This window comes from Muscardinus avellanarius (genome assembly GCF_963383645.1).
Source record: "Muscardinus avellanarius genome assembly, chromosome: 8".
Taxonomy (NCBI): domain Eukaryota; kingdom Metazoa; phylum Chordata; class Mammalia; order Rodentia; family Gliridae; genus Muscardinus; species Muscardinus avellanarius.
Genome location: NC_137794.1, coordinates 4,791,066 through 4,806,942, shown reverse-complemented (window position 1 = coordinate 4,806,942; position 15,877 = coordinate 4,791,066). Strand labels below are relative to the sequence as shown.

Genomic DNA, 15,877 nt, shown 5'->3' with positions numbered 1-15,877 from the left:
AACACAGGAATTGGATTTGACTGGACCAGAGTCCGTGAGAGCATCGCCTGATTTTAAATTTATAAGTGAGTGTTACAAATTCTTGGCACGCAATTTAATAAAGAGTTTAATTTTTAACCACTAAGTGGTATTTTCAAATCACAGGACGTATTATATACTCTTTGGTATTGACATTGAATCAGATTATTGATTATGATGGTTGGTTAAGGATTAATCTAGTTCCTTGAAATATTTTCTAATCAGACCTAAACTAAATCTGATCCTTTTATACAGTGTGTGTGTGTGTGTATGTGTGTGTGTGTGTATGTGTGTGTGTGTTACTAGCAATTGAACCTAGGGATGCTCTCCCACTGAGATCGATCCCCAGCCCTTTTTCATTTTTGAGACAGGATCTTGTTAAGTCGCCCAGACTGCTCTCAAACCTGAGATCCCCAGCCGTAGACTCCGGAGTAGTTGGGATTACCAGTGTGTCACTGCCAAGCTCTCTCGATACACTTTAACTTAATTGTTTTGGTTCTCTGATTAGTATTACCTAAAGGTATGCCTTAGGATGATTTTGAGACTCAAATATTATCTCCTCTTTTATAATTATTCCTGAGAACAAACACTTTCACAGATGAAGTTGAGGTCTAGAAATTGACTACATTTTGGTGACGCGTAGCACCGTAAATAGTTCAGAGCTCAAGGCCTGAGTGTACTTGTCCTGTCTTCAACTCTGTGACCTTGGTAGGTTTCCTTGTCTGTAAATAATTATAGTGCCCATCTCATATAAGAGACTCGGGAATTCAAGGAAATCGTGTTTTTGAAGGGGTTAGCATGATACCTGGCACAGTACACACTCAACAGAGAAAAGCTAACCAAAAATGAAGTATAACTTCATTTTTCTGAAGTGTGCCCTATAAAAATCATGGGTCATAATAGGAACTTTGATTTTTCAAAATATGTCAATAGGAGCCCAATTAAAGTTTAAAATACTGTTTTTAGAACACATTCATGACGTCCTTAGAATAGCCATCTTAAACCTACTAGAGCAAACCTTTGGCTCTGGGGACCTTACGGAGTCGTGTGTTTCTTTGTTTTCCTCTTTGATTTGCTTGTTGGGTAGTAAACACTGACTAACAGTTCTACTAGAGGAAGGGAAAGGAAAAGAAAGAACTGTAAGGTCTTCTTTCCTGAGAAGAAGCTTTACAAACGTTTAGTGGGGAGACAGTTTGGAATGATATGCTGTGTATAGCCATCTTTTCTTTGCCTTATTTCTGGGCAGATTAAGCCGCCTGTCCCAACTTAATACGTCCAAGTGTGTCTAATTTAGCAGGGAGTGGGGAGCTTGGTTTTACAAAGTTCCCAGGCTTTGTCTCCCCTAACCCCTCACTCCCAAGTCCTACTTCTTAGGCAGTTCTGTTTAGGAGTCAGATGGGGACACGATGGGCTAGCGCACGTCCTGTGTGGCTCTGTAAACGCCTAACGGGATGCGCTCCCTCCATTTTTTATAGTCACCTATAGAGGCCACTTCACTAACTTTGAAAGATGTTTGTGGCAAATATTTCTGAAGACAACTTGTGCAGTGTTTGGGACGTCTCAGAATAACTGCTGATGAGCATGTAAAGTGACTTCATTTTTAAATGTGTACTTAAATTTAACTTCAAGTGGATCCTGCTTAAAAACACAGAAAGCTTATTTTTCACTCTGTGCTTATAGCCCCATAGTCCCACGTCTTACGAGTCTCACGAAGCGGACCCTGCTAATGTGCGCGCAGAGCGGTACCCGGCCTGGGTGAGGCACGCAGTGTGTGGGGCCCGGGGTCTGAGGCTGCCTGCTTCCCGGGGTGTACAGGAGCGAGGACTTCTCAGGTGCTGCACCTGAAACTCCTCTCGTGTCTAACCCTCCTTCCAACTCTCCTTCAGAGAAGTAGACTGCATATAAATTATTTCAACTTTAGTTTAGCATAATCTCATGTATGCTTGAATGTTTTCTAAAAAAAAAAATTAATGATAAAGTGAAAATAATATAGCCAAAGGCAAATTTATAGCACCGAGGGTAAAAATAAGTTAACTCTTGGGGAGCAGTAGTTTTGTGCTCTCAGTCTTGCTTGCTCAGGGCCTCAGAAGTTTCAGGTCAGCAGAACTGTGTCAGACACTGACATATGCTCGGTGGTTTTGCCCACTTGGCTACCCGAAATCAGCACGATCGGAGCTGTCGTTCAACTCTGAAATACTTTACCATCGGCTCTGAATTAAAACCCGTGGATGGGCATGGAAGTAATATGTAGTGACTCCGGTTTTACTATGTTTTTGTTAATTTAGAATTCTTTGAGAATGTGTGTGTGTGTGTGTGTGTGTGTGTGTGTGTGTGTGTGTGTGATTGCTCCATCTGGAAATGCTCAAAAGTTGTTTGCATTTTTAAGAGAACCGACTGCAAGGAAAGTACAACTTCTTCGGAGGTGAGGCCCGCGTTAACCAATGATGAGCCACGACGCGAGGAAGCGTAATGTTGTGGATTCTTTATCATTTGGCAAAACAAGCCCGATACGGGCTGTAGCTGCCGCGGCCATTTATGAAGTAGCACTCTCAAAGTGAGAGAACGAGTCCACACAGACCTAAGTCCTCAGGACGGCAACTCGAGTGCAGTCCAGTTCATTCAGTAAGGACTGCATTCTATAAGTTTAGGTGTGATAATGCTCGTCGGTTCCATGACTAAGGTATAATTAGAGTCCGAAAGTAGTATTTAGAATACGTTGACATCTGTAAGTGTGACATCACTGTCAAGTCAGGAATTTTCTTTCTCAGACTTAGGATTTATTGAAATGTACTTTTCTTTTCTCTAAAAGAACTTTTTATTTCGACTTGCAGTGGCTCCACAGTAAGTTTTCTCAAGTAGAATTATTGAATATTTAGGTCCGCTGATAGTGTTTAAAATAAAAATAAACCCCTAACAACCGAGGGTGGCGGGTGCCCGGGTTGTTCTTCCCTTTCTACATGGCCTCTCAGAAGTGTATATTATAAATACATTCAAAATGTTTTGCTCTGAGGATATGTAGCATTCCTATAAAGGTTAAATCAATAAAAGTGATTTGGACACATTCCTAAGCTTGGCTAGAACAGGTAGCCCGTTGTTTTCCGTCCCCTTGAGTTTCTGGAGCAGATCATTATGGCGTAGCAAAAACTGACGAAAAGTCGCTTTCTATGTGTAGAAGCATCAGCTTTTAAAACTACTATTTTCTAGCGTTTTAGAAATATTTTTAAAGTAACCTCTATATGTTGATTTAAATGCAGTTAAATGGAGGTTTTTTTGTTTTTTGTTTTTTTTTCGAATGCTGAAGATACACCATAGTTGATAAGGAAGAGGTACGTACAGGAAGAATGCATGGCCAAGCCTCTCGGCAAACTAGAAGAAGTGGTAGTTTTGTGATTTCAGAGAACATCACATTATAATGATGAATTTAGGAATTAGATATTCTATTCAGCCTTGCCGGTCGTCACTGAGTCCTGTTCATTTGAGAAGTTCTCGAAAGGCCAACTCTAATTTGAACTTATATATATATATATATATATATATATATATATATATATATATATATGTTCTGTGCTCAGAATTGGCTTCTCATTATGGTATTGTTGCTAGATGGTGTACGGGTACTTTAAAAATAATTTCAGTTTATAGTAATGAGTAAGACTGTTTTTCTTATTTTCCTTTAATGCAGAGTTGAAGGTATCAGCTGCTTTTGCACTAAAATAAAACATGCAGTGAATTTACCATGTTTATTCAAGTAAAGAGTTTAAATGGAGATAGAAAATGAATTACGTGTATTGATGAAATTTCATTTGAGGAAATATTTTTCTTATATTTTTGTGCATGTACTATGTAAATACTTTTAAAATAAATACTTTATACAAAATACTGTTATGTTATTTTTTTGGAGCATATGATTTAATTTCATACTCAAGAAAACAGTTTTAAATATATATGTCAGTAATTTTTTACCTATACAGAGTTTTAGCTAATTAATAAAAATAATTCAGCCATTTAAGCCAAATATTTTGCTTTTGATAGAGAGGGGCTATTTAATGATCTCTCAATAGACTCAAAACATTTATGGAAATAAAAATAAGTCTGATAACCAGTATATGGTTCTCAGTTCCCTTCTGGTTACTTGTGAACGATTTAAAAAAATTGCTGCATGTATATTTTCTTTTCTTTTTTTTCTTTTGGTGGTACTGGGGTTCCTGGAAGCCCTTCTACCTCCGGGCTACACTCCCAGACCTATTTTTACATTTTTATTTGGAAACAGGGTCTCCTAAGCCAGCGCGCGCGGCTGGCTTCGAACCTGCGCGATCGTCCTGTCTCCGCCTCCCGAGCGCGGGGATTACAAGCGTGCGCCACCACGCCCGGCTTGCATGTATATTTTCTAATCATATTGGGGCAATAAATAAAATATTCTGTCATATGCTTGTGCATGGTAGAAGGAAAATACACTTTTAAATCTTTGATAGTGAGTCAAGAATAACTTTCTTTTTATTGACCTTATCTAGCTTAGGTAATAACATTTAACAACCACAAAAAGAAATGAATACTAGTGGTAAAAAGTTTTTAAAATGTTTTCCTCGTGTGTGTGTGTGTGTGTGTGTGTGTGTGTGTGTGTGTGTGTGTGAGAGAGAGAGAGAGAGAGAGAGAGAATGAGAATATGAAAATGAATGTGTGTGTGTGTTTAGTTTTGACAACTGGGAGAATGTAAAGAATTGTGCGAATATTAAGAGTTTGTAAGAATATGAAAGAATTTCTGCTGTGGAGAGAAGGTTGGATTAATGATCAAAGACTGGATTACATTGAATTTTATGTTTATATTCCTTTAGAAATGTACTAATAGTACATTGTCTTTTAAGTAGTCTCGACCTTTAGGTTTATCTCTTAAAATATTTTCATTTCTGCACTGGGTCTTGTATATGTAGGAGAAGTGGCACATTCTTTTCTCTCTCTTGTTAAGAGCTGAATTATCTAATAGCTTTATAAATTTCACGAGAGTAAAGTGGATTTTCCCAGGTCATTTTTGTAACCGGTCGTCGTACTGAATGTTAGGGTTCTGCTGTTTCGTTGGGACTTTACTCACTGACCTCGTATAGTTTCTTAATTTGTTTGAATTGAGCATTTAGGGGCTAAGAAATGCTTACATACTTTTATAGTTATCAGTTTTTAGAAAACAGTGACTACTGATAAAGCGTGGACTATTGGCATAAAGAAGTTTTCTTTCTGTGATACTGGACTGTTGTTGGAGAAATTTGTAATCCGATAGAAGTTTATGAAATAAAGTGAAAATCCACTTCTCTTAAAAATGTCTTAAAATAAGATCATTACTATTTAAAGAGAATCTGCACCCTTTACCTTTTTGATATTCATGTATATATTTTCTGGGATCAAGTTACAGTGATAGATACATCAATGGGTTGAATTATTAATGTTTTATTACATAATAGAATAAAATAAATGTGATGATGCTTTGTTAGCATCAAAGTGATTTTACATTGTTTAGATTTATTTAAATGATTTTTTTTTATTGCTGATAGAAATAATGATGCCTTTTCCTGGGAACTTGAAGTCTTAAATTGAGAAGTTCAACACAGAGATTTAAAAAGAAAATGAATTATTATTATTGCAGGAATACCAGAAATGAAAAATTCGATGTTTTGTTTTTCCTTTAAGTCATATGGAAGATCTGCATATTTATTGCCAAGCGAGTGTGGCTCTCAAGGTAACCTCCTGAAATAGCAACACTTAGCAGATTGATCTCATTTTATTTGCCCTTGGAAGCTGTGATGATCTGCTTAACTGATGTCAGTTTCTAATTATTCTTATTTAACTTTACAACTGGAAAATGGTGTTTTGGGGTTGTGTAAGTATAGTATTGATCATAATATGTAAATAATGGTTTAATGCACTCACGGATTGTGTAATTTTAGGGGGATCAATAAAGGTATATTTAAGTTCGTGGATTTTTAACAGTGTTTTATGTAAATATATGTTTATGATTAATGTTATAATGATTACAGTTAAGACCATTGATATAAAAATGCCATTATAACTGAAAGGCATAATAAAATTACTACATTTGATGTGTGGTAAAAATGACCCTGCACAGAATACTTAGACCCACATTGTTAGTAACGTCACCAACCTAATATAACTCTTAATGTCTAGTTTCTTAAGAGAAATGTCATTAGAAATAGTGGCAATAACGAAGACTTTTGTCACTATGATCTTAAATACATTTGAGTGTACAATAGTAAATATAGAACTTGGTAATTTTCTAACATCAACATAATTTTTTGCCTATCTTAAACATCATTAAAATTTTCATTCATTTTATGTCTATTTTAAAGAACACCATTTCTTGTGACAGTAGTTTTAAAAGATGTAATTTATTTAAGGTGAACTAATATGTGTGATCTTCTATTTAGAGCCCACATCTAATGGGTATGGTTTATGATTCCTGGATATATGTTCAATTCTATTTCTTTGTGTTGCTGAAGATGGAGCCCAGGGCTCTGCACATGTAAGACAAGCACTCTACTACTGAACCACACCCCCGGCCTCTATGTTTGGAGTTTTGAGTATCATTAAATATAGAATATTTCTAGAAAGTACACGAACAATGGATTTTTCGCTGCAAATATTAAATATTTATGTAGCAACTAGCCTCTAAAGGACTCTTGATTCTATCGCTCATCTCACTTGGGGGATAATATATTAAGTGATGTGATTTTTATTTATTAGTAGAAGAAAGCATATTTATAAAAACATAGGCTTGAGTTAACTCCTACTCTGCAGTAACAACGAGACTTAAATGTTTTATAGGGTGTTTCTTACATTCATTCAACACCGTTGCACACTTAGAATCCTCTGTCCTTAACAGTAGTCTGGGGGGAGGAAATTCCTAAGAATTCTACAGAAGGGGAAATTATTGTGTACGATATAATAAAGGAACGTTTAATGTCAGTTGCTATACAGGTCTTAAAAAGTTACGTGGGGGGACGTATGGTCTGTTTTATGTGTACTTTCTGTTGAGTGGACAAACGCTTGTGGTTAGCTGTGGTTCAAACCGTAAGGAAACCCCTTTTTGAATAAGGTATAGAGTTTCCCCATTATTTTTGAATTGTAACACATTAATCAAAATACTTAGCCAGTGAGTTTCATAATCTTTTCCAAATGACAAGAAGCCGTATTAAGGTGTATAACTGTGTTATGTCTAAGACTTCCTTTCCTAAAGATTTGTTTAAAAATATTAAGCATTTGATCTTGATGAAGATTTTCACCCTACTTGAGAGGACTTACTGTTTAGCAAATATCAGTTATTAGAAGTATCTTTATTATGGGAGCTTAGTGACAGTTTTTGTTCGCTTATTGGTAGAATTTTATCTTGAGTGGAAGTTTTGTAGAGTTCGTTGAAGGGAAGAAAGAAAGAAAGGCATTAAGGTCATCTGTTGTGAAGCCTCTGCCTCAGTTGGCTCCGGCGTGGCAGGTGCCCATTGAGTACTGAGTTGGTGCGGTCAGTGACCAGGAGAAAAGAGTCGTGCCGTGTCACAATGACAACTTTAGGTTTTGCACGAAAGATTTTTTCCACACTGAATTGATGTATTCGTCTATTTGGCCACATGTATAATATTTTTAAGGAGGCACTGTAGGGATACTTTGAGTGAACCCTTTGTATAAAAACGTCTCAAGACTTTTGCTCAGTAATAGAATTTGTCGTCTGAATGGGTCTGAGGAGCTTTTGTAGGACTGCATGTTAACTTAGATTTGTCAGGGCTCAGATGCTGGGACAAGTGTTAGAACAGCAGCAAGATGCCTGTTTGTGTGCTTTGGGAAGGAATTTGAGATGTTACCCTGTTTTGCCATCAGGGTCCAAGTATGCACGGGTGCATCGTTAATCATAGGAAATGCAAAATAAACCCGTTCCATTGGATTTTTTTTTTTTATGTGAATACTTACCTTTCCCCCTTTTTTAAAAATATATATACAGTTGAGGTATTTAGGTAACCCTTAACCTTTCGCTTTAACAAAGAAGTACAGTATAAAAATATTACCACCGTTCTCATCTGAGCAGCTCTTGAGCACAGAAAGCCCTCTCGATGAATATTTGTTGGAAGAAAAAGTTGTGATACAGCACGTCTCAACCCAGCCCCAGTGTAGTGCTTGGGGACCACCAGTGTGCAAAATTGAAAGCACATGAGTGTCGAAGCACTACAAAAGGTTTGTAATTGATTAGCACTGCTTGAAAGTATTGAAGTACAGTGAGATCTGATTTGTGAATGGTTCTATTCAATAAAGATTAATTCTGTGTGTTTGATAAAATCTTAGTGCCTTCAATGGGTTAGCTTGCCCCCCTGCAGTTTATTTAGCCATCAAATATTTCAGTGTTCTTTTAACAAACTGGAACATTTCTATCTCACTGAATTTAACTTTAGCATGACTGATTCAAACAAGTCAGAGTATCAGTGATTAGTTTGAAGGGCATAATTAAATAGATTAATTTTTGTTCCATTAAAAGGACTAAAATATGCCATAATGCAATCATATATATTTCATGCCTTTCTTGTAACTTAGAGACTATCCGGATATTCACACATTCTAAGAAGAGTTTTTTTTTTTTTAACAATTTCTTTTAAATCTCTTACAGACATTTTTAAAATTTCAAAGTGAAATCTTTAATTTTTTTATGTAAGACTAGAATTATTTGTTATAATTTTAAGTAACTCATAAGTCTTTGGGAATGGCATTTAATTTTGTTACTTTTAATATGTTAGAGCTGTCTTCTATGTTTATTCCTGACTTTTTAATTCTTATGAAATTTAGCTCTTGTTTTAGAAGCAAGTTACAAAACACTGTCACTTCTGAGTCGTGAAACTGCAAAATTATCATCGACACAGACCACAGCTATTGTTTTGGAAATCACCCTTTGCCTGTGATGTCTCACGAGTTACTTTGCTCAGTTACAAAGTCTTTATGTAGAAATGACTCAGCTTTTACATTTTCATAAATAAGTACTTAATTGTAAGATACCCGATGAGCTGTTTTCAACAGTCTATATTTATGATAAATAATGAACAGATTTTGCGTAGCAAGATTGAAACATCGTAATTCAGAGTACAGTGTGCTGGGAGATCAAGGTCGCTCTCTCTCTCTGTCTATCTCTCTCTGTCTCTCTCTCTGTCTCTCTCTGTCTCTGTCTGTCTGTCTCTGTCTTTCTCTCTCTCTCTCTCTCCTTGGTACTTGAGGTCAATGTGTGTTTTGTCCCTCACCTAAATTTTCTTTATAAAATTGGGACACATAATTATGACATGCTATCAGGAGACTGTGCTACACTGTTAGGATTTGAAGCCTAAAGGGAGGTGATTTCAGGTCGCTGTCAGGGCAGCCTGTGATAACCTGGGCGGAAGGTCCGCTGCTCACCTGGAATCAGCCTGGGGTGGTGTCTGCACTTTAGCTCTGTCCAGACCGTGAGAGCTGGTGGTGGGGGTGGTGATGGTGTAAAACCCAGTTTTCAGGAGGTGGAGAATTAGTAGCTTCAGTAGTTAAGCGAAAATCCGACATGAAGCTGTGGTTAATCTTTTGTAGTTTATTTCATGCCTTACTTAGAAATTTGCTCAGGTTCTGGATTTTGATGTAAAATAGTTATAAGAATGCTACAGTAATAGAAGACCCCTGATGGGATAGAATTAGGAGTCTGTCAACATGGTCTTTGTAACAATTTTAACATACTCTTTGTGGCAACTTTTCTTCCACTGTTGAAGCGTTCCTTAAAATTTGTGGTATTCCTCATCTAGTTAGAAAAATGTATTTAAAAAAAAAACAACTAAGCAGTGTTGGGAGAGAGCAATCGAACTGGTCAATATGCTTGTTAAAACTAATCCCGTAATATAATAATAGCCTTAACCATTTTTCCTCATCTCTGGAGTAGCAATAGCAAAAATTCCCACGTCTGAGCCATGATTGTAATGTGGGCTTTAATGCAGTAGAACTGTAGTGCTTTTCTGCTGTCTAAATGCAGATAGTTTTGGAGTGATGCTTAATACCCACTATTAAATCTTTGGGTAATATGTGATTATTTTATATTTTGTAACTGCGAGGGGCCCACTTACAGCTATTGAGGGGGTCTTCATGACAGTTTTACATTTTTTTTCTGTAAAATACAAAGTACATTTCCTTACTCTTTTAAGACAAACTTTCCCCCCCTCTCAGGTTTTATTATTCTTCTCTGACCTAAACTGAGACGGAACCCCTGGTCGTGGCCAGCAAAAGTGTGTGAAGTAGGAGGAGTAAAGGAAACTCCAATCGTTAGTTGAAAACTACGAAGCTAACGAAGGTATATGCAGCAAAGTATGTATTTTAAAGGCTAAGAGGAAAAAAAACCAAACTGCCGTGTCGTTGGAATATGTTGGATACCATAAAGAGAATCTTGTAAGTGCTTAGATATTTTACTCTAATGCCCCATATCAGCTGATGGTTGCTTAAGCCATTTACATACCAGTTTCGACACTGACTTGAAATTAAATATGAGGGGACTGACTATATTTTGCCTGCTTTGTTTTGAAGTCGAGCACGATTTAGTAGGTATGGTTTTTGAAATCATGCAGGGTATCTTTACAGAGCTTTGTTTCTCATGAGACTAAAAACGGTATTCATTTTGGTAGGTTCGAGAATGTGATTCAAAGAGTTTTAGACCTTTCAATGTTTGTTATGTGTTTATGATAAGTTCTACCTGTGGTTAACAGTATGTAGATGTAAAATTAAAGTTATGTAGAAAAATGCAATTGTGTGTAAGTTTTAAAAGGCAGGAACTTTTAAATATCCGAGACAACTCTAAACAGCTTTTAAGAGCAGCTCCGATGTACTTGGTCATTTTATTTCAGTTGAATCTGTGCTTCAATTATATTAGGCTGTTTAGAAGCAAACTTTAGATATCTTACGCAGCTTTAAATTATAAGTAGATTTGTTTTAGTGGAGCTGGTTAAAATGTTAACTTTATTGCAGGTTTATTTCTGTGTTGTGCATGGTAGACCTTAATACTGCAACGATTCTGTGGTCTGTTATTTTGTAAAATTGCTTCCTTATTGAAGTTTGCTTAAATATCGGGAGCTGCCGAGTCAATAATTTATAATGCTTTGATTAATTCTGCATCTGATTTTCTTCCAAGGAGGCTTAACGAGAATCCTAAACTTCCTTTAACTCTGTTTAGCATCGTCTCCCTTCTCTCACTGGAAATATCTTGCCTACTGTAAGAGCCTATGATTTTGTTTATTTCAAGTTCATTTTCTCACAGTTAAAAGTTACATATGCAAAGTGCAGCTAGTCACAGACATTTCATTTTTCAGCGTCTAATGCAACAAGCCAGCGCTATCATGACCACGTTCATATCTTGTTATCTAGAAAAGCGAGCACTTTAAGAATCACAGCGAGCAGTTTAAGAATCGCATCTTTATACTCAACAGGTTCACAGCGTATAGGACTTTAAAATACCGCAACACTTACCCCAGAAGAAGTTTTGCTGACATGGTGTCACCGTGCTGAAGAGGCTGTTTGATGCCATGGTCTCTCCTTTTTCCCCCAGATAGAACTTGTACCCTCTGTTGTAAAAACTGCTTGCAGCTTTAAACTGAAAATACAAACCATACCCATATCTTGTTTTAGCTTTACAGTATGCCTGGAGCACATAGACTTTATATTTCTTTTTTTCTGTCAAGAAATTCTGTAGCTGGTAATATGTGAAAAGCAAGAAAACAAAAAGAGAATGAGTAAATATTTGAAGGACCTGCTATTACTGCACAGGCTGTGGGTAGGGAGCTCGCACTGCCTCTGCTGGGCTCCGGGGCTGCTGGTGACCTGCGGAGATTAACCATTGACAAACCAGAGACTCCTGCGTGTCCTCCTGGAGAAAGTGTGCACCGCACTTGTGGTTCTGTGGTTGTTTGTGAGGCGAATGAAGCCTTCACACAATCCAAAAAAGCAAAAGCTTTAAAACTCCCTTTTTTTTGCAAGCACTATTACTGGAGAGACAGAATCATGTGGTTTGTGACCTCACAGGACTCAAAGTAAAGTGGGACTGCCTACCACTGTGTGGCTCTCCCCTTGCGCGCTCTCCTTCCCCTCTCTCTCTCTCTCTCTCTCTCTCTCTCTCTCTCTCTCTCTCTCTCTCTCTCTCTCTCTCTCTCTCTCTGACAAAAGGCTTGTGGTAAGGCCTTTCCTGGCATCCAGAAGGATATAGCTTTTTAATTTTTGTGACTCATGAGGATTTGGATAGAATACAACTGCTGAAGGAGCCCAAACTCCTGTTAAGGTTAAGGGTTTGCGGAGCAGAATCCTGTAGCAAGGGGCTTTCCTCTCTACCATCTTCTCCCTGTCTTTCCTTTCTGTCTTTCCCTCCCTCCCTTCCTCTTCCGAGTTCATTATTGTGTCTGTGGAAAAGTGAGGACATTTGACCCAGGAGGCTGTGTGAAATTCTGACCAACAGTGATGATTTACAATCATTTACATTTTTGGATTGTATCGCTTTCTGGGGTCTGCTTCATATTTGCCAGGGTGGCTGCTTTCCTCCTCTTTCCCTTTTCTTGTCTTCTTAAACTTGGGAATCTGTAACTCATTGTAAAAAAGTTTACCTTTCTTAAGGTCTGGCTGCAGACTGCTTGCTGGGCTTCACTGTAATTGGCTGTCATGCAAGTGTTAGTCTGGGGATTCTTTTACAAATATTAAATCATGTCTGTCTGGTTTATTTTCGATATGGTGTGTCTTATAATAAAGATTAATTATAGGTAGTAATTGCATATACCTTTATCTCATGACTAGTTCAAAGATCTTAAAAAAATGAACGGCAAGAACGGTAGCATAGCTTGTTGGAAGACTCTTAGTTTTCTTTTTGATTAAAATTTTATTCAGGAAATGTATTTATTTTGTGCAATTCCCTAAATAGTCTAAACGCTAACAACTTTTTGAATGCAGTCTTATATAAAGCAAAATGCTTCTGTTGTAGCTTAGATTTTTCAGTATTAGATTTTGTGAGCTCAGAATGGAGTGGGTTAACAGAAGCTGTATTTTTTGTTTATAATGGAAGCTTTGAAATAAATTACAAAATGCTGTGTGTAGTAAGGAATAATGCGCACAGACAGAGTATGTTGGTCGTCTCGATTTGCTAATTCTGATTCAGAAGAAAATTGAAAACATCTTTGCGAAACTATCTCTTTTTTTTTGCCCCTTTGGACATGTATGTATAGAACTCATTTTCTTATTAGGATGATTATATATCATAGGCACTGAATTTTATATTTATGAATAGTGCTTCCTGTTTTCATCAGTTGGGAGCGATGGGGCATTTTTCAACAAAAATTATAAAGGCGAATGGACCAATTTTCTAGGCATTTCTGCCATTTATCTACGCCACTCTGCATTTGCATTTTGGGCTTCTTACTAGTGTGATAGTAACCAGGAGTGGCGGGAGTGAGTGGCCACGAGGGTGGGCGGAGACAGCGAATCACAAAAGATTACTCGGTGTATACTTTGGAAAGGGTGGGCTCCGGAGAGTGTCAGAACTATATATTCTTCCTGTCACAGTTTATCTAGTCTGAACCAAAGGCAGATAATAAAGATGACAAAGGCAGATAATAAGCATGTTTGTTAGGGGCCTTTTCAACAATTGATTTTTGCCAAAACACACCGGGACAACATGGGAGTGATGTAATCCTTTATTATTCAGTTGTCCAGAATTTTTCGGTATAAACCATTAGTTAAAAAACCCAGAAACACATTTCAGTATTTTATTTTAAATTTGGTTGAATCACGCCTTCTTTGTATGCAGACAGGTTTTGCATTGAAAAGTAGAGGTTTTCATTAACGTGTAATGCCTCGTGAAAGAAATTACTCGGTTACCCTTTTTCACAAATAAGGTGTGTTGGTGTATGATTGCTATCTTGATTATCCAAAGTAAATAAAAAGAGGGTTTTGTCCTTGTAACTGGTGGCATTTTCAAACATAGAGTCATATGTACATTTAATAGCAGGGTCGGGCAGTTGGAAATTTAGGTAGCTGCTGTAGTATGGTAAGCAATGCTTTTATTCTTTTAGAATGAGTTTGTAGTTTCTGCCTTAGGGTTCTCTGACATCTTACAGCCCCACCGTTTTGCCAAACGTTTTCTCTTACACATTTTTATCTTTGTTACGTATACTTTAGTCCTCCAAGTTGACTTGAGATGAGTTTGAACGGTCTTTGTCTTGAAACTGCGCGATCTCTTTTTGCAGGTAACTACAGCGTTTTATCTTTGGGTCAGGATCTTCATGCTCATGAGGGTTCAGCAGGTTTTGTTGAATATGCCCTTTTTTGCCTATGAGAGGCCCATCAAATTCTGGCAGCAGAAAGATGGTGAAGTCACATCTTTAAAGTTCGTATATTCATTATCCATCACTTTGTGGTAAAAAGTTTAAAATGACAGCGATTGCGAGCACACATTTAGAAATTGATTATATTTGTTAGAAGTGGCTCAGTACACACGGTGAAGAGAGCCTGATTCCAGGAGAGGTACTGCTTATTAAGAAGGCCCTCGGTTCTAGACCCGTTCCGTGCTTATTATCAGGCATGCAAACCACAGATGGCTTTTAGTATCCTTCAAACTATCCTTTTGGGCATATGCTAGTGTTGGCTGTTTTGAAGTAAGCAACAAGGTTAGGGCCACTGTATAAATTATGTACTTGAAAACTATAATCTTGAAATACAGTTTTGAACTCAAACTTAACAAAAAGCAAGAAGTCAGTGCCTTCCCCATTACTTTAATAAAATTTGTCATAATTGAACATTTTAAAATACCAAGACATTTAGAAAATAACAGCGTAATATTTTTAAATGTTATATGTCTTCATTGTTATCTTTTGAATTCGTTATTTTCTTAAATAATGACTTTTTAGTACATTCACTTTACTTTTTCAACACTGTGCCCATTTCTATGCTTTTTTTTTTAAAACAAAGATTCACTTAAACTATATCTTCTGCTTTTTAATTCTGAAGCAATCCTAGCAAATGGTTTGATGTAGCAATTTTATAGAATATAGAATTCTGATTTAGCTTACAACTTTTTGTGAGATCTTAGCAAGAACTTTCTTGTTGTTTCAGTTCGGTGTTGGGTAATTTTTTTTTCAATTTTTAACAATATTTTAAGATAATACCTATAGCTGTTTAAGCTTATATAACCTAAGCTTATATTGGTGACTTGAATTTTTGTATTAAGAAAATGTGCACAGTTTTATGTTTTGAATTTTGATTGAGATATTAATCCTACTTCCTTGCTTTTGGTGGGGTGTATGTCCGTGTGTACAAACGCATGCGTATCTGTCTAGTTGTTTGCGTGTACAGGGTATTATTTGTAGTAATAGTAATTTTTACCTTTTTTCCCTTTAAGATCATTATTAAAACTCAAAATGCCAACATTTCCTTGATTGCTTTAATTCGCTTGGTTAGCTTTAGCAACTGTTTAAATGTGATAGCATGTGGAAATAGGACGCGAAGACAAGAAAACCCTACCTCAGCTTCAATCTCTCCCTCCTCTTTTCATATTTCTTTTTCTTTCTCCTCCAAGCATTATTATTTTTGTTTCTCTGAACATGTTTTGACTTTTCTACATAGGCTCAAAAGTAGATTCTTAAAGTTCTAAGGGACATTGACATTAATCCTCAGTAATGAATACCCAGTCGATTTGAAGCTCTTAGCATTCATTGCAAATTATTATACCCCGATATGATATCACGTCATTTGTGGAAGAGGACTGGCTTCTGGTTGCACCGATTTTTCTTTTAACTGCTTGAAATTGTTCCTTGAATACTTCCTTCATGCTAATTTGCTTTAACACATT

At 36.8% G+C, this 15,877-nt stretch overlaps 2 protein-coding genes across 4 annotated transcripts in view; one reads left to right on the top strand and one right to left on the bottom strand.

Moving 5' to 3' along the window:
• RUNX2 (RUNX family transcription factor 2) overlaps positions 1 to 11,578 on the bottom strand; it is a gene marked incomplete at both ends in the record, with an annotated part of 220,112 nt that extends 208,534 nt beyond the window's left edge. Inside the window, one exon of the mRNA XM_080700355.1 lies at positions 11,521 to 11,578. Coding sequence (XP_080556481.1) covers positions 11,521 to 11,578 — 58 coding nt within the window. The remainder of the gene's footprint in view (positions 1 to 11,520) is intronic.
• Positions 1 to 15,877, top strand: part of SUPT3H (SPT3 homolog, SAGA and STAGA complex component) — a gene marked incomplete at both ends in the record, with an annotated part of 388,363 nt that overhangs the window by 20,963 nt on the left and 351,523 nt on the right. The window lies entirely within an intron of this gene.